Source organism: Haplochromis burtoni, unplaced genomic scaffold (genome assembly GCF_018398535.1).
Source record: "Haplochromis burtoni strain Fernald_Lab_line unplaced genomic scaffold, NCSU_Asbu1 Contig_63, whole genome shotgun sequence".
NCBI lineage: Eukaryota > Metazoa > Chordata > Actinopteri > Cichliformes > Cichlidae > Haplochromis > Haplochromis burtoni.
The window spans coordinates 2,292,692-2,315,103 of record NW_024582424.1 but is presented as its reverse complement, the minus strand read 5'-3'; the positions used below and the strand labels follow the sequence as shown (position 1 = coordinate 2,315,103).

The 22,412-nt window shown below is 39.3% G+C and overlaps 2 protein-coding genes across 2 annotated transcripts in view; one reads left to right on the top strand and one right to left on the bottom strand.

The window, feature by feature from the left end:
* The window catches only part of iqgap2 (IQ motif containing GTPase activating protein 2), a 36,094-nt gene that overhangs the window by 7,097 nt on the left and 6,585 nt on the right, over positions 1-22,412 (top strand). The window contains exons 3-28 of the mRNA XM_042221253.1: positions 1,666-1,822; positions 2,207-2,284; positions 3,208-3,284; positions 7,518-7,585; positions 8,346-8,459; positions 8,584-8,762; positions 9,798-9,885; positions 10,098-10,261; positions 10,533-10,620; positions 10,839-11,002; positions 11,073-11,233; positions 12,194-12,318; positions 13,082-13,245; positions 17,543-17,633; positions 17,961-18,128; positions 18,255-18,397; positions 18,553-18,723; positions 19,044-19,127; positions 19,300-19,371; positions 19,460-19,529; positions 19,837-20,045; positions 20,213-20,365; positions 20,741-20,904; positions 21,046-21,270; positions 21,608-21,748; positions 22,230-22,314. Of these exons, the coding sequence (XP_042077187.1) occupies positions 1,666-1,822; positions 2,207-2,284; positions 3,208-3,284; positions 7,518-7,585; positions 8,346-8,459; positions 8,584-8,762; positions 9,798-9,885; positions 10,098-10,261; positions 10,533-10,620; positions 10,839-11,002; positions 11,073-11,233; positions 12,194-12,318; positions 13,082-13,245; positions 17,543-17,633; positions 17,961-18,128; positions 18,255-18,397; positions 18,553-18,723; positions 19,044-19,127; positions 19,300-19,371; positions 19,460-19,529; positions 19,837-20,045; positions 20,213-20,365; positions 20,741-20,904; positions 21,046-21,270; positions 21,608-21,748; positions 22,230-22,314 (3,403 nt within the window). The remainder of the gene's footprint in view (positions 1-1,665; positions 1,823-2,206; positions 2,285-3,207; positions 3,285-7,517; positions 7,586-8,345; positions 8,460-8,583; positions 8,763-9,797; positions 9,886-10,097; positions 10,262-10,532; positions 10,621-10,838; positions 11,003-11,072; positions 11,234-12,193; positions 12,319-13,081; positions 13,246-17,542; positions 17,634-17,960; positions 18,129-18,254; positions 18,398-18,552; positions 18,724-19,043; positions 19,128-19,299; positions 19,372-19,459; positions 19,530-19,836; positions 20,046-20,212; positions 20,366-20,740; positions 20,905-21,045; positions 21,271-21,607; positions 21,749-22,229; positions 22,315-22,412) is intronic.
* On the bottom strand, positions 13,787-16,925 carry f2rl2 (coagulation factor II (thrombin) receptor-like 2). The gene is made up of 2 exons (XM_005922896.3): positions 16,315-16,925; positions 13,787-16,058 (listed from the first exon to the last, which is right to left on the bottom strand). Exons 1-2 carry the CDS (start codon positions 16,376-16,378, stop codon positions 15,037-15,039), a joined length of 1,086 nt encoding a protein of 361 aa, XP_005922958.1. The 5' UTR covers positions 16,379-16,925; the 3' UTR covers positions 13,787-15,036.

Below are 22,412 nucleotides of genomic sequence, written 5' to 3'. Positions count from 1 at the left end.
GTTAATTCTGATATAAAGTGTATATTTTTCTATTCAGTTATTCGTTTTCACCTTTCTCAAAACCTCTGCCATCCTCTAGAGAATAAAATGTGATCTTTTCCATCGTTACACACTTTTTTCTTGCCAAAATGCAACTTTTAAACTTTAACCGTAGTGCTGTTTTGAATTTAGACGATTTAAAATAGTATTAGGTTGCTTTAATTAATGTTTTTCCTTCATTGTTCCCCTGACTGGTCACCTCTAATCACACACTGGAAATGTGTGTGCAGCCCCCTTCCTAAAGCATGCTGGCCTCTGTGTGGGTGTTGCCTGTAACATTTGCCAGTTCCCTCACATAAACAGGCTACTTTGTTGCTCTGTTTAATCAAAAAACTTCAAGTTCATTTCAGCAGCAATGGCTCTTGTGAACTGTGTGTGTGTGTGTGTGTGTGTGTGTCTCGATATCTCTCGATATCTCTCGATATAGATAGATAGATAGATAGATAGATAGATAGATAGATAGATAATTTTTTTTTTTTTTTTTTGTGTGTGTGAGAGTTCAGCAGGTGTAGGGAAATTCAATATTGACTTGTTGACTGCACGTAGGCATTCAGCCACTTAATATCTGAACAGCACCCTATCAGATGTGTGGGTAAACAGACTAGTAACCATAGCAATGTTTAAGGGAAAGCAAGTTTAATTTAACTAGCGATGAAAATTAAAGGTTTTACTCTTAAGTGCATTCATAAAGTATTCAGAACCTTTCACTTGTTTTACATGGTCTATATTCAATATTCCATACTGAAAATGGGAAATTTAGAAGTTATTACAGACTCTTGCAGATTTTAAGCTCTGTCAAGTTAGGTAGGGATTGCCTGTAAACCACCATTTCAAGATCTCAGTTCAGGGATACAGCTGGACCATTCAAGGGCATCCAAAGTGTTATCCCTGAGATACTCTTACACCGTCTGGGCTGTGTGCCTAAGGTCACAGTCCTGTTAGATTTAAAAGGTTAATCACTCGTCCGGTCTGAAGTCCTTCGCGCTCTGGAACAGGTTTTTCACCACCTTACTATCCTCTGTTCAGTCTTCCCTCACCTGTGACCACTTCTCTTGTCACTGCTCATGAAAAACAAACTTGTTGCTGCCACCATCATGCGTCAATGTTGGGATGATATTGTGCAGGAGATGAGCTGTCCCCGGTTTCCTCCATACACAGTGCTCAGAATTAAAGTCAAAGCAGTCAGTTCCATCAGACCTGCAAGTGTTGTTTATCACAGTTTGACTTGATTTTAACTGCAAAGAAAATGTTTAAATTCTGTTCTTGCGTTGCCATCATGTGGTATTAAGTGTAGATTAATGCGATAAAAGGAATTTAACAATTAATAGGTCAAAGAAAGTCAAGAGGTCACAATTATTATGTAGAATGCAATGCAAATGAGATGATGCGTCAGTGTGATTTGCTGTGTACTAATGTTGTAGACTAGTCTCCTTTTCTTCTTTATACTCTTTTAATCTGCAGGTTTACATCATTATGTCCTCTTCTCTATTTTATGTAATTGTCAACCATACTGAAAATCTCTGAGATTTAATTAACATCAGGCTGTTCATTGGGGTCTGTTTGGTTCCAAGAGATCAGTATGTGAGATGCACTTGACATCTGAGCTTCATATTTGTGTTTGCTCAGATGGATGGAGGCCTGTTTAGAGGAGGACTTGCCGCCTACCACAGAACTGGAGGAAAGACTTAGGAATGGGGTCTACCTTGGCAAGCTCGCCAATTTTTTTGCACCAAAAATGGTTTCAGAGAAAAGGATCTATGACCGAGATCAGTCCCGTTATAAGGTAAGGCTTCTCTTCTTTTACTGAACTTGTTTAAGAAAAGTCAATAAAAACTTTGAACTTTCAGATTGCATCATAAAAGGCAGAATGACTGTTTCCCAGGTACTTCCTGGCAGTTAAAAGCAGTTTTAAACCGGAAAGAGGGAGATGTGACAGGCCAGTGTTGAGGGCTAACTGTAAGCTGTTGCAGCTGTTCTGCTGCTACACTAAAGTATAGATATGTTTGTATTTTGCCATATTATACTCAGGGCTCGATATGAGATTTGGCCATCAGACCAGCTCAGCTCTTGCACATATTTTATGCTTTGTAATAAATCCTTAAATATAAATGCTCATTTTTTTGCAGTTCATCCCTTTAAATATCTGTGCTTCTGTGGTTATCTTTAGAGTAAAGGACTGCACTTCAGACACACTGACAACACAGTGCAGTGGCTCAGAGCCATGGAGTCAGTGGGCCTCCCTAAGGTAAGGGGGCTTGTACAGCTGTTGAAGACACTTTAAGTTCTCTTTCACATTTGTCACACTTTAATTGGAACGATCTGAAATGCATGAACATGACTGAGAAAATGCCATAACTGAAGTTAACGATGCATAAATGCAGGTTAATGTGATCATGCAATCATTAAAAATGTTTTTTTTATAGTAAGAAAGACTCATTAAAAGTTTAGAGTTGAGTTTATTTGAGCAGGAAGTTTGTAAGTGCATGATGTAAAAGGGAAAAAAGTTTGTATAGAAAGGTCCTATTTTCTATTTAAGACCATAACATATCTGAACACTGGCTTATGGTTTGTACTTATTCATATTAGAGATCAGAAACCACCATGGCACCTAATTTTTACCTCCAATAAATTATAATGAATGTGTAGGAGTAATGCTAGAACAGTATTACTCATATTTTATCATTTATAGCACAACACCAAAGACTGGAAATAAAAACATAAACTGCATCCTGGAAATAAGAATATGGTAAAGTTGTTATCTACTACTGGCTTTTTCTAGTCTTCAGTTCATTTTTATTTCAAACATTTCAAACATGTGCCTTCACAATCATTACAAAATATCGTTCCATTATTTGTTTGAAAAGGAGTAGGCAGAAGTATTTACTTATTTGTCCCTACCCCCTCAAGTTTTACCTCATTCATTTAATTTTCTTTTAGTCTTAATTTATTTATTTAAAATTACTTGCAGCTATTCCTACCTCTTAATTCAATGTTGATTTTAAATGCATCATTCGTGTGTTATTATCAAGATAATTATTGAGAAGGCCCCCCCCCCCCCCCCCCCCCCCCAAAAAAAAAAAAGAAATTTCCTTAAATTGAGCATGAAAAAGTGTCAAGACCCTGATAAAAGAAGAGAGACTGATACCTGCTGGTGGTTTCTGCTTTCAGATATTCTATCCTGAGACAACAGATGTGTACGATCGCAAAAACATGCCCAAGGTGGTATACTGCATTCATGCATTGAGGTACGACTGAAAGGATCTATTTTGACAGCACAATTGGTCGCTCATCTGTTATCTTCATGTATGTGCAGTGGCTGGGTTCCCCTGGCTGGGTTCTCCTGAAGGATCTACACCTGAATGTTCAGTGTGGTTTCATTTCATGAAATGCAGACCTAAGTGTTGTCTTTGACCTAAAAACTATGTGGTGGTATCTGTCTGTTAGGGTTTAAACTATGAGCCAGGCCAGATTAGATTCAGGCAGCATTACATTTGTCTGTACAATGTTGCCTAATTAATGAATGCAATTTATAGTGTATATAAAAGATGTGCATAGTTTCCAAAGTGAAAAGCTGATATAATACATGTGACTTTTGTCTGCATTCTTTCTAATCACCACCAGGGGGCAACTCATCTGGTTGTAAAAAATGTGGAAATTGAAGTTTCTCATGTGACTTCATGTGCACATTTCTGTCTGCCATACTGGACACGATGCAACCACCTGTTGCTAGGAAAGTTTCTTCCCTGACTGGTTGGTGGTGGTTCCTGGGGGTTTCTACCTGTTGATGAATGAAATTGGTTGCAAAAAAGGTGCTGCACCAAAAGTCACCTAGTGATTTATTTGGATGCTAGCAGATTGCCACGGTTCTTGTTGTTGTTTTCTTTTCTTTTTTTCCTTCTTTTTGTTTAATCAAATACTGGATAACTACAAGCTGGAAATAGAGAAGAATTCCCCTTCATATTAAAAATTGTGCTTGTGGAAATATCTTTGCTACATTGCTGAGGCTTAAGTTTTAATTAAAAGGGAGCCTTCTCCATATCCAGTTTGTCGCACTTTTCATTTGGAAGTGAACTATGACTGCTGCATTGTGCTAACAACCAAAACTATCATAAAGAGGACTTTTCTACATGGCTGAGGAAAACACGTTTTACCCTAGCAACAGGTGGTTGCCATGACTTTAGCAATCCTTTTTTTTTTCTTCATCGATTGCTATCAACCTCCAACAACCACTCCCAACCAGTGTTGGGAATTTTTCCCTTATGACCAGTGGTTGCCAGATTGTCATGGATGATCCAACATTGTCACCACGCTTGTCACATGTCCAAAATGGCAGAGAAGTTAATGTCACATGGTTAGTAGTCACATTTCTGCAAAACCTCGATATAAGTCAAATGCTCAGTTGATCCATGACCTCTTTCCGTGGTGTCTTGATGAACTAACGAAAACAACATCATGTTTACTTTGAGTTAAAAGGAGAATAAAGTGGGGAATGGATTAGGTTGGGACAACCATGTAACTAACAAGCCACTCTCCTAGCATGCAATAGCGAAGGTCAGAAGTGCACAGCTCAAGGCTTCCACACAAGATTATAGGTGATGTCATTGTGCCAAGTCCATACAATGTATACAGCGCAGCTGTAGATTATATGGACTAGTACATACTGTTTTCGCTAACATTTATTTATTTATTTAATTTGGATTGGGTTGTGTTGGACTAAACCAAACATTTTGGTTTGAATTGGAAATGAAGTGCTTATTTTGTATCTACAGACAGAATTTATCGACAGCTCATAAAACTACTATGCTTGTGGTCAGATGTTTACACATCATCATGATGGGAATGAATATCATGGTCATTTTAGGCTCTTGATTCCCTTAAACTGTTGTTTTTGTTTGTTTGTTTTTTTTCTCCCAGGGTGGAATGATTGTACAGAATATGTTTTTAATGACTTTAAGAAAAATATAAAACGGTTGCACAAGTTTGAATTGTTTTAGGATATTCTCTAATCCATGCCAGGTCAGAAATGCATACAGGCTCAAATGTGTAAATATATTCACCTATCTGTTGTAATAAGTAGTGCTGAAGGTTCAGTTTCTTCTAACTTGACAAAGCCAAGGCCTATTAACTTCATGGTCATGCTTTATTCAACTGGTAGCATAAAATAATTTGTCTGTCAGCACTCACTGGATTAACCAATGCTAAGAACAATGGGAAAGTCCAAGGAACTTGATGAAGATCAAAGAAGGAAAACTGTAGATTGACACAGGTTGGTAAGGTCTCTTGGAGCCATTTCTAAACAACTGCAGTTTCTAAGATCATCAGTTTAAACAACTGTATGCGAGTACAAGTTATTTTGATGTGTAACTGATTTGCCAATATTTAGAAGAAGACCCAAACTGTCACCGTCAGATGAAAGAAAATTGGTGAAAGCCCAGAAACCACCAAGGCTCAAGCCTGCCAAGAACTGGAAAATGCTGGAACAACAGTATCACCTGTTCACAGTGAAGTTGCATGACCATGGGCTGAGAAAATCAACACATTTAAGCTTTACTGAAACTTGAATATTGGACATAACTGATGATCCAAGAGGACAGTGTTTTAGAATGGGTAAAGCAGGCGTTAAACCTCTGGAATGGTCTTCCCAAAGACCCAAGCTCAACCTGATTGAAAATTTGTGGACTACACTTGAAAGCCAGGTTCATGCCAGAAATCCAACCAGTTAAAAATGAATTTGGTGAGTTCTGCTAAGAAGACTGGTCAAATATCCAGCCAGACTCATGCCAGAAGCTTGTTGATTGCTACCAAAAGTATCTGGTCATTGTGCAACTTGCCAAAGGGCATTTAATCAAATACTAGTGGGGCTGTATGTATGGATGTATGTATATATTTGTATTTACTTAATCTTCTTTTAGAGAAAATCCAAAATAATTTCAAACTTGTTGACGTGGTTGTTTTCTAAATTTAATTAAGATGTATGCTGTGCAATCATTCCCCCTGGAAAAAGAACAGTTCAAAAGGCTCATTAAAGAAATCATTCAAATCCCACAAATACCATGATATTCATGACCACGGTGAGCGTATGGAAACTTCTGACCACATTTGTACAGTGTGTCCATGAAGCTTAACCTCCAATCTATACATCAAAAGCAGAAGTGGTACTTAGTAAATGATATGAAACAGAAACTGGAAAACATTGTTTCTACTTTAGTAGCACAAGGAGGTTCTGTGTGTTACTTTAGATGTGCCATGCTGTATATATTATCCAGACTCTGTTATTGAGCTATAGACAGCTATATTCACTCTATACTATTAGTTGTAGTTTCAGTGTTTAACTTTACGTTTGCTTTCCTGTGAAAGGTTGGTGGTCTTTTTCCGTGGCTTGTGCGTCGCTGTAGGCCCTTGCTTACTTAGTCTAAATGACTTTGACTTTCTAAACCATCCAGTCAGCTAAGCACACATTTGGGGAGTGGTTATGGGAGCTGCCTGCCTTGTTTTCTCTGTTGTAGTGTTTTGGTGAGGTCCTTTGAGAATTGGTTTCCTTCCTCCCCTTATGCACACACGTGCTCTTCCTCCCTGCAAATCCAGTTCAAGTCCCACAAGTTCCCATTGAATGTTATTCCTCCTTAGGTACAATGCTGACCTCATAAGTAGATGTTTTAATTCTTCTCAGAGTGGTAGATATTTGGGGAAAAAAAAAAGGGAATCCACCAAGCTAGTCAGCTGATCGTCTTTAACCCCTGTGGCTGGTAATCAGCCACCTTCATTAACCCCAGTCAGCTGTTGTTGTGTTTGTATCCCAGACCAAATCAGCTGCCTGCATGTTGGAAAATTACCCTTTGTAAAAGCAGATTTTTTAGATGGTCTCTTTCAAACCTCTCTGTGCCAAGGACAGAGTGCATCTTATGTTTACACATGCTGGGACCAAAGGGCAGAACAACCACTAGCTACTACAACTCCTTTATTCAGAGCTGTACTGATGCCAGACCTCCCTCGCCTCTGTCAGTGCGCCCCAGGGCAGCTGTGGCTACAATGTAGCTTGCCATCGCCAGTGTGTGAATGTGTGTGTGAATGGGTGAATGACTGAATGTAGTGTGAAGTGCTTTGGGGTCCTTAGGGACTAGAAAAGCACTATACAAATGCAGGCATTTACCATTTAAGTATCTATAATTCATTGCCAGTTACCCAGTACCTGCCGGAAGATGAAAGTTTTATGAAGTTTCCAGTCACCTCCTTGTTAAATTTATCTGCTAGGTAGTGCACGGAGTCTGCTTAGTGTTGTCACAGTGCTTATTGTAATTTGAGACAGTGCTACCCCCTTGTGGTGTAAGTGTGACACTGCAGAGAAGACGATACCGAAGCGATCTTGATCGAAAAAATAAATAGTTTTATTTTCATGGTATGATCTACAGTGTTTTGTATCGCTTCTTTTTTGCACAACTCTTACATCGTATGTGTTTGTGTCTTTTTTTTTTTTCCAGCTTGTACTTGTACAAACTGGGAATTGCACCACAGATTCAAGACCTTTTAGGGAAAGTGGACTTCACAGGTAACCATCTACCATATAAATCACCTGAAAGTGAAACATAGCACAAACCTTATAACACACAATATCATTCATACTACATTCATATTATTAGTCCAGCATCACTTTGCTTGTTAGTCCTCACGTGATGGTACAACACAACACTGTTCCCATGTGTTCTTCATGTTATAGCAGAATTTTATGACCAATGGTTCATTACCAGAGATCAGGCTCTTATCACTAGTGATGATCATCCACTCAAGTAATGGGACCATAAATGGAACAATTTATAAATTGCAGCTGCCCTAAAAGCAGGACGATGACCTTGAAGGGGAAATTGGATTTAAAAAGTGGGGGAGCTATTAGCTTTTTATGGGGCAAGGCCCTGAACCTTTTGATGGCACCTCGTGTGTACCCATGTTCTCCTGCAAGCAACTGTCATGGTGCTCTAAGAGCAACATGTCTTCATCTTAATTTTCCTCTAACAAAGGACATTTACTCTCCTCATGTGTGGTGTGAGGGGTCTGTTGTTCTAATATCACTTGATCATTTTTAACTAGTTTTTTGAATGTTATGAAATATTTATTTTAGGGTTTTGGCAGATTGATTTTAAGTCGTTGTTAGTGTTCTGATGCCCCGTTTAACAGTTATACTGGTTAGAAATTTGTCCCAACTGTATGTTTTGTTTTGTTGTTGTTGTTTTTATTTGTTTTTTTTTGTTTTTTTTATTCCAATGTGCTGTGTCGCAGTTGTTTCTCATGTCAGTAATATATGTGTTTTACAGAGGAAGAGATCAGTAACATGAGGAGTGAACTGGAAAAGTATGGCATTCAGATGCCAGCTTTCAGTAAAATTGGAGGTATCCTGGCCAATGAGCTGTCGATTGATGAAGCTGCCTGTGAGTGATCTTTTAACCTTGTGATCTTTTAACCACTCAGTTGTTTTTGACTGAAGTAAACTGAGTTATCTGATCTGATATGTGATATCCTCCACTAAATCCATGTTTTGTTTTTTTTCCTTAGTACATGCTGCTGTGATTGCCATCAATGAAGCGGTTGATAGAGGTCAAGCATCTGTCACAATGGGAGCCCTGAACAATCCTAACGCAATGCTGAGGAACACACAGGAACCTCTGGCCCAAGAATATCAGGACACACTGAGTCAGACAAAGTCTCGCAAGCGGGATCAGTCCTCAGGGAGGGTGAGAAGACAAACACTTCAGTGATCTCTTGGAGCTTTTTCCTTTTTATAACACTCATAATTCCTTTGCCTCAGTGTACGCTGGTAAGCATATCTTATCTTAGCTGCAGGGCTAGCTCTACACTAAAGTCTTAATGCTTTAAAATGTAGCTGCATGCTAGAATAGACTGGACTGCTGAGTCATAAAACAGGTTGTGCTGTATCAGAGACTGAGAATAGGCAATTCTGATTGCTTACCAGCGTACACTGAGGCAAAGGAATTATGAGTGTTATAAACACTCATAAGGTTTGTACTTTGGGAAAACATCATCTTGGAGGGGATCCATCAATATTTTCTATCGACTGTTCACACCTTGGTTTTAGAGCCACCGTTTGGTTTATAATTGTTTTTTAATTCTTTTTTAGATGGAAAAAATAAAACAATGCAACTTTCTCATCTTCAGCCTTGTTAAAATTGTCCTCACCCCTTTAACCTGAACCAACCTTGAACCATGTAAGCAGGTTTGATTAAGTTACACCTCTTACTGCTGCTGAGGTTGACATGTTTTCTGTGTTCAAGAGCACACGTGCTGACCACAGACAGATTTTAAGAGCTGTACGTCTGAATGTAGTTTCTAGAAATTTCTGAATCATGTGTGTTATTTGAGACATTTTCCAAAGGAATATAAAGAAGTGTGATATGTATGTGGCAGCTATATTAACTCGAGAACTGCACGGACATCTGAAAATGGTTGCCTGCGCTGATGTGCTCTACAGGCTTTGCCAGCACATTCCAGTGACTGCATTGTAAGCTGTATTTACCTAACGCTCCACGCCATCCAGCACCTCTCCTCCCATTCTCTTTACAAACGCTGTGCAGACAGTAGCACTAGCTTTTCTTTTCTTTTCTTTTTTTTAATTGATATTACCACACCAATTTAAATGAGAATGGGAGGCAGTAAATACAACCTGCTAAAATATAGTGCGCTTTGTTTTGTTTTTTTTAACAATTATATGCATATAATGTGATTATATTTTCTTTGTCTCCCTCTGTTAGCGGTCCTCAGTTGCTGCTGAAGAAAGAGATGTTTATGAGGAGCTGCTGAATCAACAGGAAATCCAGACATGCATTGATCTTGTTAACAGTAAGAGCTTCCCTATGTTTGCTTTACACACATTCTCACTTAAACACTGTCATGTGTCGCAGATGTTTTTGTCTTTGTGTGAGATGGGCCTTTATGGGTATTAGGTCTAAACATCTGTTAAATCAGATTATGCAGCACAGTTACACAGTTAATCAAAACAATATTAAAGTTAAAAAGGAGCTGCTCACTGTCTTTATTTTTCCTGTCTCCAGCCCAGGAAGCTATAAGGCAGGTGAATCATGCTGTGTCGAGCCAGGATCAAGCTGCTCTGCTGGCTGCGCTTAGGCTCAACGTGCTGGCCTTGCTCGGTGTTCAGGAGTCAAACAGCCGGTGGTATCTGGAACATTTTACCAACTACTGTCAGCATAAATCTAAGGTATACAGAGTCAGAGCTTGTTTACTCAGTTGTTGGATTTAATTCCATCAGTGTGTGTGAGAGAGAGAGAGATCCATATTTCAGACTTTGTGGTCTTCTTGTTATCCAAGCATTTGTTACAAGTGAGCAATGGCGTGCTTTCACATGAAATATCTAACTCCACCTTCAAATAATAAAAATAATCAAGTCAAAATGCAAAGAAAAACGAGCCATTTCTTTAATGGGGTCTTTTTGGATATCTGCTTAGTGTAATCTAATGTTTCTTCTTCAGGAAGGTGGAAGGGTCCAGATTCTGGACAAGGAAGAGATTCAGCGAGTTGTCAGCTCCTGCAATGACTTTGCTGAAGCAGAGAAACGAAGTAAGTGGCTTTTGTAACTTCGGGCTGTTTACTAATGAGTTAAAAATCAAACTAGCTAATCACCCAAATACGACTCATGATAGGTATTTAATATGGGTTCTTAAAGGTCCTTCAGAACATCATGTATAAGGTTGTACGAAATACTGTTTTCGTTCATTTGGGGAATTGATTCCAAGTTATAATGTAAAACACGACTTTGTTGTCATTTTCTTAATCAGAACTTGAAGCAGTTGCAAGAATCAATACAGCCATTCGCCTGGGCAATGCTTTGGAAACAGTGGAGGAGCTGATGAACCCGGAGGCACAGCTGCCAATTGTCTACCAAACTGCTGCCAACCTCTACCAGGCTGAGCTTTTCAGTTTGCAGCTACAAGGGGGACGGGTGAGGCATGTTTCAGACTTTTACTCTGTGCAGGCAACAATTTTCTGATCCAGTATTTTATGTTTTTCAGTCTGGACTGAGCCACGAGGAACTGAGTGTAGCTGTAGAGATGCTGTCAGCTGTCGCAGTGCTGAATGAAGTACTGGACACCAAAGACCCACAGGCTGTGATTGAGCAGCTAACAGACTCTCCTCTGGGCTTTACCAACATAGACCAAGACAACCTTAACAGGTAAGATAGCCGCAGGATAGATGAGGAAGCAAAAGGAAGTGTTATTGTTTACTCACCTTATCCCCAGTGTTCCCATTTAGTGGATTATCTACTTTTAAGTCAGGCTGTGGAAACACAGAGAACCATAAAGAAGAGTTATTGTGATTTATTGCAGAATGGATTACAACATGTTTATGGCAGTTTTAATATATAACTACTTACCCAACTTCTTATCAATTACTGCTAATAAATACTCTTTACTTATCTCGGTCACTCTGTGCAGCAGCTAATAGTTAAAAAACTAATCCCTGGTATTTAACATAACAGTTCAACCATATTGTGGTAGTTTTAACCTAATAGCATTTAATTTATATTATACTAACAAGAACATACAATATGTGAATTTTTAGTGATTTACACATTCACCTAACAACAGAAAGACCCCCAATTTCATCCTGGGAAGAAACCCAAAATCCCTTTGGTGGTTGTTTGAGGGGGAGAAAAACTAATTTGACCAGATAAAATCTGCAGAGCTTTTTTTTCTGTATGATGATTTTTCTTCTAGTCTGTTAGTTGCTTGGTATATTGAATGCACCACATGAACAAAAATCAGTTTGTCTAAAAATGGGTAGCAGGTTGGTGTAACTTTTGGTTCCTCTCAGACATTTGTCCTGCTGTACTGTATGACGGGACACTTATAAGCTTATAAGGTTAACGATTTGCTTCACAAAGTTATCAGTTTACAATACAGACAACACTTGGTTCCACACTGCTGTCTGCTCAGCTGTGGTGCTAAAGAGCTAAATGCAGCTGTGCTGTGGTGGGCAGGCTATGAGGACACCAAAAATTACACCCATGAGTGTTTTGTTGTTGCTGTAATGTCATAGTTTTTTCTTTTATTTATTTATGACTTAAAAATTAAGTTATAATGTATTTGCGCATCCAAACAATTTCTGGTTACATAAGTCCTCCTTTCCTCAGGTATTCTGACATGCTTATCAAAGAGCGAGCTGAGGCGCTTTCCACGGGCCAAGAGTTTCTAACGTGGAATGATGTCCAGAAATGCATCGACACCGTGAATGTTCAGGTCCAAGAAGAGCATGAACGTAAGAACGTCTTGCTGATTTCCTCTTCTAGTTTACATATTTTAGCAAGTGTTTTGTCCTGTGCAGCTAATCAATTTGCTATGCAATTTGGTGACTACTGAATGAATCATTAGGCTTCTCCTTGTTTCTCCTTGTACATTGTAAAACAATGTCAGTTCTCTAAACTTTGCTAGGACATATCTGCACATAAAAAAACTAGAACTGGCCACTTAATAAAAGCAGGAGATTTGATACTTGCTGTAAATGTAACTAATACACAGTGATTTTTTGTTGAGTAACATACGGCGATATGTTGTACGTAGAGAGAGATGAGGCATGTAGAAGCTCACAGACATGTACAGTTCAGACAGACATGTGACAATTACTCACGCCTGGACTGAAACCTGAAGGTGCTGGTGATTTAAAGTGCTTTTGTCTGCTAAGAGAACCATATCAGACATCACACTGAGTCAAGCTACGATATCACACCCAATCTAAATTGTAATTTTGAGAATAACAAACGATTAACTGCAAACTGCTCAAACATAAATAATTTCCTTGAGGCTCAAAAAGGCGTAAAACTACACAGTTTGCTGAGGTGGACATGACGTAAAGGTGCTCAAAATACTCCCACTGTTTCAGGAATATTCTCAAATTACAGATGTTTGAAACCTTAGAACAGTTTTTTAGGCATCGTCTTACACTGAAAAATGAAACACAATCTGTGCTCTTAACTTGTCTGAGAGGCTTTTGTTTTTTTTGTTTTTTGGTCCTCCACCTACAGGAATCATAGCCATAGCTGAGATCAATGAGGCACTAAACTCAGGTGATCATGAGCAGACCCTTGCAGCCCTCCTCCTCCCTACAGCCAAGTTGTCGGGGGTGAACCCAGCCACAGCCAAACACTACCATGATGTCCTTCAAAATACCAAACAACTTCTCTGCCAGGTAGGCGAACATTTCTTTAGTTATTTCGAATTTGAGTAGAAAAATATACTTGCACCATCCACAGCTAGATATTGTGGAAAACGTCATTATAGCTGAACGAATCCTTATTTTGTTTGTTTATTTATTTATTTATTTATTTATTTATTTTTAAACCGGTCCTGTGCAGCAAGCAGGATCATGGTCTGAATGCTTTATTGTGGAAAGCACATTTGCTTTCCTAAGAGGGGCATAGACTCTTGTAATTGTTTTTGGGTCATTATTAATTTTATTTTATTATTCATATTATTATCTGTGTTGGTATTAAGCTGGGGGTGATTCCAGGTTGGTGAAAGATAGAAAAAAGGGTGAAATAAACGGGCATTTCGGTCTCCAACTCGCTAACAAAGCACACATTTAAATGATATGCAGCAACTGAAAGACAAAACAGAGGGAGGGACACAAATATAGAATTATAGAATTTTGCTCTCTCTGTGTGTGTGTGTGTGTGTGTGTGTGTGTGTGTGCGTGTGCGTGTGTGTGGTTTTTCATAAATGACTCGTTCTCGTTCTGTGGTCAACACTCGACCTTCAACAAACAAAAGACGTCAAGCAAGAATTCACGAGACAAAATAAAACAATTGAAATTAAAAAGGTGCTCTTTTGAGCTTACAACACATAAAAATAATAAAATAAAAAATTTGATGACCTCAAATTACAGAAACAAAAGTCTAGATAGTGACTTTAAAAACGACTGACATAGAACAGTCACAAGTATCACAGCTGGTTTATTTAATGTTTTCTTTGGTGTGTGGGGAGACGTTGACATGTGGAGTTTAAAAAGTCTTAATTTTGCAGTGGAGAACTTTTCAGCTGGTAGAATAAATTTGTGGTATTGCTTCCTCTTGCGGCAAATGTTTACGGCACGTTTTGCAAATTACCGCATTTTGTTCAGCGCAGTGCGCCAGGTAGAAAATTTTCTGTTTGGGAGGGAGGGGAATTAATGATTGTGCAGCATGTGGGAGGAAAAAAAAAACCTCACAGGGAATTGCATGCAGACAGCTTAATATTGCCATGGCAATTTATAAAGCCATTTTAAGTATCGTGAGTGGAAAAACTTGCAATACATCGAGTATATTTGATATATCTCCCACCCTTACTGTGTGGTAATTAAAAATGAGAAACATATGACTGCACAGCCAGCAAAGCCACGTGAATGGCCCTACCAACCTATGCAGCTCATGTCCCCCCTGAGACCCTACGTGCGTGGGTGATGTGTTGTCAGAGAAGCGGAGGGAGGAGAAGGCACGGGATGATGATTAAGATCAGAAGGTAGAGGACTCCCCCTGGAAGGAAAGGGCGAGCAAAGCAGGTTCAGTAAGCACCCCCACTTCCTACATGAATCATTATTTAAACCGTGTCATAACTTTGTCTTGTTAGTTTTGTTATACAGCAGTTTTTTATCCTATGTCACTTCTTTACATTAGGTCATGTATATATCTATCTGAATTGCTCAATCTTGATTTTAAAGTAACGGATATATCGTTTACAAAAAGTATTGTTGACTTTTGGATATAATTTTAATGAAAAGATGAACAAAACATGACACATAAAACATGTTTTTAGTATACATGGAAACAAATGACACTATGGCCACATTAATAGTTTCTGATTCTGGATGTAACGTGGATACAGCCTAATGTTAACCACAATGTCCGGTCTTCAGTTTGTCATTTTCCCTTGTGACTTCCTGCTGTGTTCCAACAATAGTCCAGGCTTGGGTTTTGTTTTGTTTTTTTTGTATACATGTCCAGTATCACGTCATAACTGCTTGTCTCGGAGATATCTCGCGGAGAGAAATAAATTGTAGTTCTGAAGCCGCTGTCTTGGAAATAAGCATACACAGGAAGGGATCAAGACAACTGTGGAAACAGCAGAGACACACAGCTACTCTAAAGTATCCATACAGGCTGTCGTCCCCACCGGAAAACAGGCGGATGTAGTGGGTCATATGCAGGACGCCGCTGGGCAAGAAGCACACCAAGAAGATGCTGAAAACCAGAGTGCTGACTCTGATAAATGGCTTCCAGTCACAAGCACTTTGACCTAGATGGTAAATTACAGCCACATGGGCATAGATACAAAAGAGGAAGGGCGTTATAAAGCCTAGACAGATAAGCATCAGCCTATATGGCACCAGATGGGAGTGTGATTTTTCGTCTAGGGGAAGTACATCATGACATGTTGTGATCCCCAGCTGGGAGATGTTGTAACTCTGCCTGACAAGGAGCTCAGGCACAACAGCAGCCCCGAACAGCAACCATATAACCAAGCACGTCCACACCGCCAGTGTTTTCGTAGCAAGTCTCCTGTACATGAATGGTTTGACCACAGCCAGGTAGCTGTTCAGGCTGATGCACGCGATGGTCTGAGCTGAGCAGTAAACATTACCGTAAAACAAAGCCGTAATCAGCCGGCAGGAGGTTTCCCCAAATATCCAGTTGTTCCCATTGAAGTGGTAGTGAACACGCAGCGAAAGGGAAAGCAGGAGCAGCAGGTCAGACAGCGCCAGGTTCAGGTGAAGAACGACTGTGGAAAAGGACTGTGCTCTGAGCCGGACTCTGAGAAAGGCCAGAATGTAGCCGTTGGAGGGGATGCCCACCAGCATAGACAGGATGTACGATGAGGGTATGACCCAGGTGCTGAGCACCCCTGTGGTATAGGCTGTCACTGGATCCTCTGGCTTCACATGCAAGTTTCTGCCTGTGTCATTATAGTCGGCCTTAAAGGTCCTTGGATTCACTGTGTGAGGTTGGATTTTGGTCCCGTTTTTGTTTCCTGTAAAGAGTAGAAAACAGTTTTTACACCCTCAAACAAACTTTCATGCGAAAAGTTTTTTTTCTTTTGTACCAAAATGTTCTGAAGGTTTTTGTTGTTTTAAAGAAGTAATTTTGGTTTTCTATTTTGTGAGTCTGAGTTGGGAAAAGAGCTTTCCCAGTTGTTGGATAGCAAAATGTACTTTTTCTACAAGATTTAAGCTTTTTTATTTTTTTTAAAGAGTTATCCTTTTAGTAATGTGTTAACTTAAACTTACCATCAAGCTGATTGGTCTGCACTGCCATCAAACAAATGAGTAGTCCTGGCATGAGGTCAAACATGTCACCGTTAAGTTGATATTCCAGTATTTCCCAGTTAATTAGGCTTCAGCCCTCTTGGTGTTGCTTCTTGTCAGGAGTTTTCCACCAGTAAAACTTTGTGTTTTGCATCTCTTCAGTGCAGCGGTCGAGCTGATAATGGTGTGAGCTCAAACTCCGCTTCCTGGCAGTGTATACAGAAGCATGTTTCCTGCCTGGACTTGAAAACTGAATTCCCTGCTGTCTGCGTCAGTCACAGCCCTCTGAATCACTGGAGTGGGGGAAAAAACTACTTAATGGTTTACAGAGCTGTTTATCGTGTTTGTCCAATGAGTTTGGTTCATTTAAGACATTTGACTGGTTTTGGTTTTATTACTTTTGTTAAAATGCGATTTGGTGTTTGTCAGCCTAGTGAATTAGAAGCTGGTTTTCAGACAACATAAAATGTGTAGCAATTACATCATGAATGCAATAAAGGAAGTGAAATGTGTGCTTGAAGATGGTCATTTAGTAAAGTGGTTTCCCAGGACAGTGTTTTTCTTTCTTCCTGTCTTGCCTCCATGCTGTGCTGCTTTTGAAGGACTGCTATGTTCTTCTGGCTTGCGCTATCACATCGCACATGTAATATTACCTCTTATGACACCCTCAATATATGAGGAGTGCGTGAAACGCACAAGTAATGTCTTTACTTTCAGACAGCTTCAGTGTTTTGTAAACAGCGACTTCCTTCCTGATGGTCTTGTGGTCGATGATGCACCCCTTGATGTTGTCTAAAATTAGCTTGAGAACAAACATAAGGATCAAGCTGAATAAACATGCTGTGTTTGTTCTGACTTTTGAGCCCATTATAGACTGAGGTCATCGCTTTAAGTGGTGGGCTAGGATATGGTTGCAGGTCATCTTTTGTCAACTTTTCCTTATTTGTCTCGACTGGTTCCTGACACTGGTTCTCTATAATGCGATCATTATCTCTATTAAATATCTCCACAATCCCAGTTTGACTTTGGAAAATATTTCAGGTACAGTAAATGTACACAAACTTAAAACTTTCCACATTATTTTGGTTCTGGGTGCTTTAAATATTTTAGAAACGATGAACAAGCTACTAATAACGCCTTGTGTGAGTGAGTTTGAGTTTTGTCTTCTGAAATGAAGAGGAATGATCTTTGTTCTTTTTCCTGATCGTAGAGCTCCGGTGATGAATCTGCAGTGCTGTGGCTGGACCAAATCCAAGAGGCCATACTGACAGCCAACCAGGATGAAAAGGAGGCTCTCGCATGTATGTTCTCGTAAAGCCTGATTAATTCTTCAAATTGATCTGCGATTTGTTTCCATGAATAACTGTCACATAATGCCTTATAGATGCTCTTATCCAGTGTTTCTTGTTGCTATAGCGAGGCGGACGTAGAAATGAACTATTGAAAAAAAAAAAAACAATAAAAAATGTGAATGTAATTCATTTGATGTTTAATTCATTTAAATTTATTTTCCTGTACACTACTCAGTGTGTTCACATTGTACTTTTACTGTATACTGTTGTTTTATTTGACCCAATAGCGTTGTGAAGCTGACACCAGTGGTTTTTCTTTTTGCTTTGCATTGCTAGTGTCTGGAGCAGTAGCTCATATTAACAAGACAGTGAATGAGGGGGACTCCCAGAATACACTGGAGGCTTTGCAGGCTCCCAGTGTAGGGCTGAGAGCAGTTCTTCCTGAATGTGCTGACACGTACCAAGATGACCTTTCACAGAAACAACGAGACTGTGCTGCCAAAGGTAACAGGGTTTACATCTGTGGGACAGCAAGTGTGCTTTCTGTTCAAGAAACTCCAGTGAGAAGTTGAGAATTTGTCAGATTTACACCAACAGACTTTTTAAAAAGCACTTTCTGCTTTCCTCCAGGCAGCACTGATGGTGTGTGGGTAAAACACTGCATCAAGGACAAATATGACTATTTCTATAACCTGGAAACTGAACAGGGCACCTGGGAGGAGCCTGAAGGGTTTGAACAGAACAGCGGACATCTCAGTAAAGAAGAAATCCAGGTGCTACCCCTTGATTATAAAGCTTTATTAACGTTTCCCATTGATTGGGCTGATTTCATTTTTACTTTAACAGTAGTGAGATTTGTTTATACTTGGATTGCATCTAAACAAACAATTTTCATGCTGCTGTGGGGTATGCTTGGTTTTTCCCTCAGAATGTGGTGACCTGTGTGACTGCTGAGTATAACAGGGAACAGCTATGGCTGGCCAATGAGTGCTTTATGACCAAGCTGCAGGCAAGAGTCAGAGGTTACCTGGTCAGGAAGAGGCACGTCCAGAGAATGGAGTATCTGCATCAGCAAGAACCACATGTCATAAAACTGCAGGTAGCTTATAGAACCTCTATAAAGTGTACTTAGTAATTAGTCAAATATTCCTCATTGATTCTGGATGTCTAGGGCTTATCCAAGCACAAACAAATCATAAGCAAAGGTAGCTATATACTTACATTAAATTACAACCACTGTACTGACTGCATATTTTTGTTTGCATCTTCTTAGAAGACAAACCAACAATGACAACAATGTCTTTAGAAAACTGATGTCTAAACTTCATGACTAAGCTTCATAAACTGATTTGTGGTGAAGCTGATGCCGAACTTGTTGTTGCTTGTACATGTTTGTCTCAGTTTTTCCTTTTTTTGCAGGCTTGTTGGAAAGGTTACAAACAGAGGAAAGTGTATAAAGAGAGGATGACTTTGCTTCAGAAAAATGTTGCTTCCATTGTCAAGGTGATGAATTATTTTTGTTATGAATGACAGACTGAAACAGGAGAATATTAATTGGGATTTTTAACACTTATTAACACTAATTGACCTGTGAATAACATTAGCAACATAGCTGCTGCATCAAACGCCTGGTATATATTTTTTTATAACTGTTTAAATACTTTATTTTATTTAGATCCAGTCTTTTGTAAAGATGTGGAAAGCAAAACGTGAATACAATCAGAGGCAACAGTTCTTCAAAGATCATGTAAGTAATACTTCATTGGCATTGCTCAGGTGCAGGATTTGGGTTTGTTTTCATGCTTCCTAAAACTCTGATTCATTTTTGTGTTTAGGAAAAAGAAATTGTGAAAATCCAAGCTTTTCTGAAGGCCAACAAAGCCAGAGAGGACTACAGGACGCTAAGTGAGTCATAAAGAATTTAGATCTGCGTTTGAATATGAAATTATGGTCTTGATGCATGTTTCGCCAGTTTTAGAGGATTGCAACTTACAGCGAGTCACAAATTTTTGAACAACCACATTATTTGCAATTTTCTTCCCCCAATTTTTCCACAGTCAAGCCAAAAATATTGTTCAGTTCTGATGATAATATATATAATATGAAAAACACAGCTGACAAGCACAGACAGTAATATAAATGCAGAACATGATGAAGGATAAACTTGCAAATTGCATTTGTTGCTGACTTTATTTTTTACACCAACTCTCAGCTGGAGCCAAGGATCCTCCTCTGTCAGTGGTGCGTAAATTTGTCCACTTGTTGGAGCAGAGCCCTCTGGATCTACAGGAAGAGCAGGAAGTGACACGGCTTCGGGAGGAAGTAGTCACAAAGATTCGCTCCAATCAACAGATGGAGAAAGATTTGAACCTAATGGATATAAAGATTGGACTGCTAGTGAAGAACAGGATCACTCTGCAGGTTGCCGTCACCTCTAATTAATACGTGACAGGAAAACGGAAAGTTAATAAAAATGGGTTGAAATCATTTATAGTTTGAGTAAAATGTTGTTGATACTAAAATCTGAAGAAGTTTCTTTATCTATTATCCAGCCAATCTCCTATTTAACTTTTTGTTTCTTTGAAAAGGATGTCGTGTCCCATAATAAGAAAATGAAGAGCAAGAAAAATAAGGCGAGTAAAGAGGACCCGACGGCAGGAGACAGACTTGGTATTAAGGGCCTGAGTAAAGGCAAAAGACGGAAACTCGAGGCCTACCAACATCTCTTTTATCTACTACAGGTATGAAAAATGTGTCTGATTTCTTTTTCCACTCGCCCAGTTCGTGATATAAAACTAGTCATGGCATTTCAACTGAAAAAGACTCAAAATACTGCTGGTCCCAAAGTTATTTGGAAGATATTTGTAGATAATTCGCAGATGCAACTTGTATAATTCATCCCCCGTAGGTTTTTTTTTTTTTTTTTGGGGGGGGGAAATAGTGTCCAATTTCCACTACATTTGGTTCTAAACTCAATAGACAGTAAAGGACAACTTCAGTGTCACCAAACCATTGGAATAGAAGCATTACTCTGCCTCATCAACTTTAAATGAACTCATTCAGTTTCACTTCTAGTCGCCTAACACTGTGCTTGCTTTCTCTTCCATTATCTTTAGACCAATCCATCCTACCTGGCTAAGCTGATCTTCCAGATGCCCCAAAACAAGTCCACCAAGTTTATGGACACTGTGATCTTCACACTCTACAACTATGCCTCTAACCAGAGAGAGGAATACCTGCTGCTCAAACTCTTCAAGACTGCTCTAGAAGAGGAAATCAAGTGAGTATTGTGGCTCCATATAATGCTATACCATGAGAGTTCACTGTAGCTAGTTTACACTTATTTTACTCAACTATAACCTACTACTAACGGTAAATGAGTGCCTATAAAGTCCTTTACTATCTTCTCTGCGTGTCTCAGTTCTAAGGTGGACCAGATCCAGGACATAGTGACAGGCAATCCAACAGTTATCAAGATGGTGGTGAGCTTCAACAGAGGTGCACGTGGTCACAACACCCTCAGACAGCTGTTGGCTCCAGTCATTAAAGACATCATTGAGGACAAGAGCTTAGGCCTCAACACAAACCCTGTTGAGGTCTACAAAGCCTGGGTCAACCAGCTGGAAAGTGCTACTGGAGAGGCCAGGTAAGGAGACTGCCAGCATACTTGGTTACCCCTGGCTTTTTGCACTTAAATATTTCAGGTATCAAATAAATTTTATTATGAGACAAAAGTAAGTAGAGTAAAAACAAATAACTTTGTTTCTCAGCTGTTTATTTAGTTCATGTGATAATTTTTTCAGTTTATTTTTTTTATTTTGTGTTTTTTCTCATCTTGAAATTTCAGCTTTCTGAAGAAATTTTTTAAATGGCTTGTTATCCTAATTGAATTTTGAATTAGCTGGAGGTATCCAGCATTTAAAATTCAGGTGAAAAAGCATAAAGCAGTGAACTTTACACATGCATCTTCTGCTGCCCCTTAGCAAGCTGCCTTACGAAGTGACTCCTGAGCAGGCCATGTCACATGAGGAAGTACGCAACAGGCTGCAGGCTTCCAGTCAGACACTGCGTTCGGCCACAGATAAGGTCCTGAACTCCATTGTGTCCTCACTGGATAATCTCCCGTAAGTCTTAGGAGCTGTCAAAGCCCAATTTCCTTTGTCTGCTCTGTGACTTTTCCTGGTTAAGTTCCCTGTATTGTATTGAACTGTTTAAATGTTTTCTTTCATGCCATGATTTTTATTTGTAGTGTATTTTCTGGTCTCTTAAGTATTTGTTGTTCAGTTTTGCTATGATGCAAGCGCTCATCTGGCCAGTTGTTTGTGCTTTGTGTGACACGAGTCCTACCATAGTAACCCAGTTTTGTGCCTCATCGATCTTCACAGTCTAGAGTGTATAGACCACTAGATGGAGCTGTTATGCAATTTAAAATCTTAAACATTAAGGTACATACTGAAGACACTGAAAGCCATCAATACTTGCAGTCATTAATGCAGATATTGATGCATCAGATGCATTCCTTATCATGAGCTTGTTTTTGCCATGTAGTATGTGAGTGCATGTTTGTGCTTCATGTCCCATCAATGCTTTGTGTTCTGCATGTAGTTATGGCATGAGATACATAGCTAAAGTTCTGAAGAACAGCCTCCATGAAAAGTTTCCAGATGCCTCAGAGGATGAGCTGTTGAAGGTATCAAATGTCTAAATATATACACATATATGGGGTGGGTGTGTGTGTGTGTGTGTGTGTGTGTGTGTGTGTGTGTGTGTGTGTGTGTGTGTGTGTGT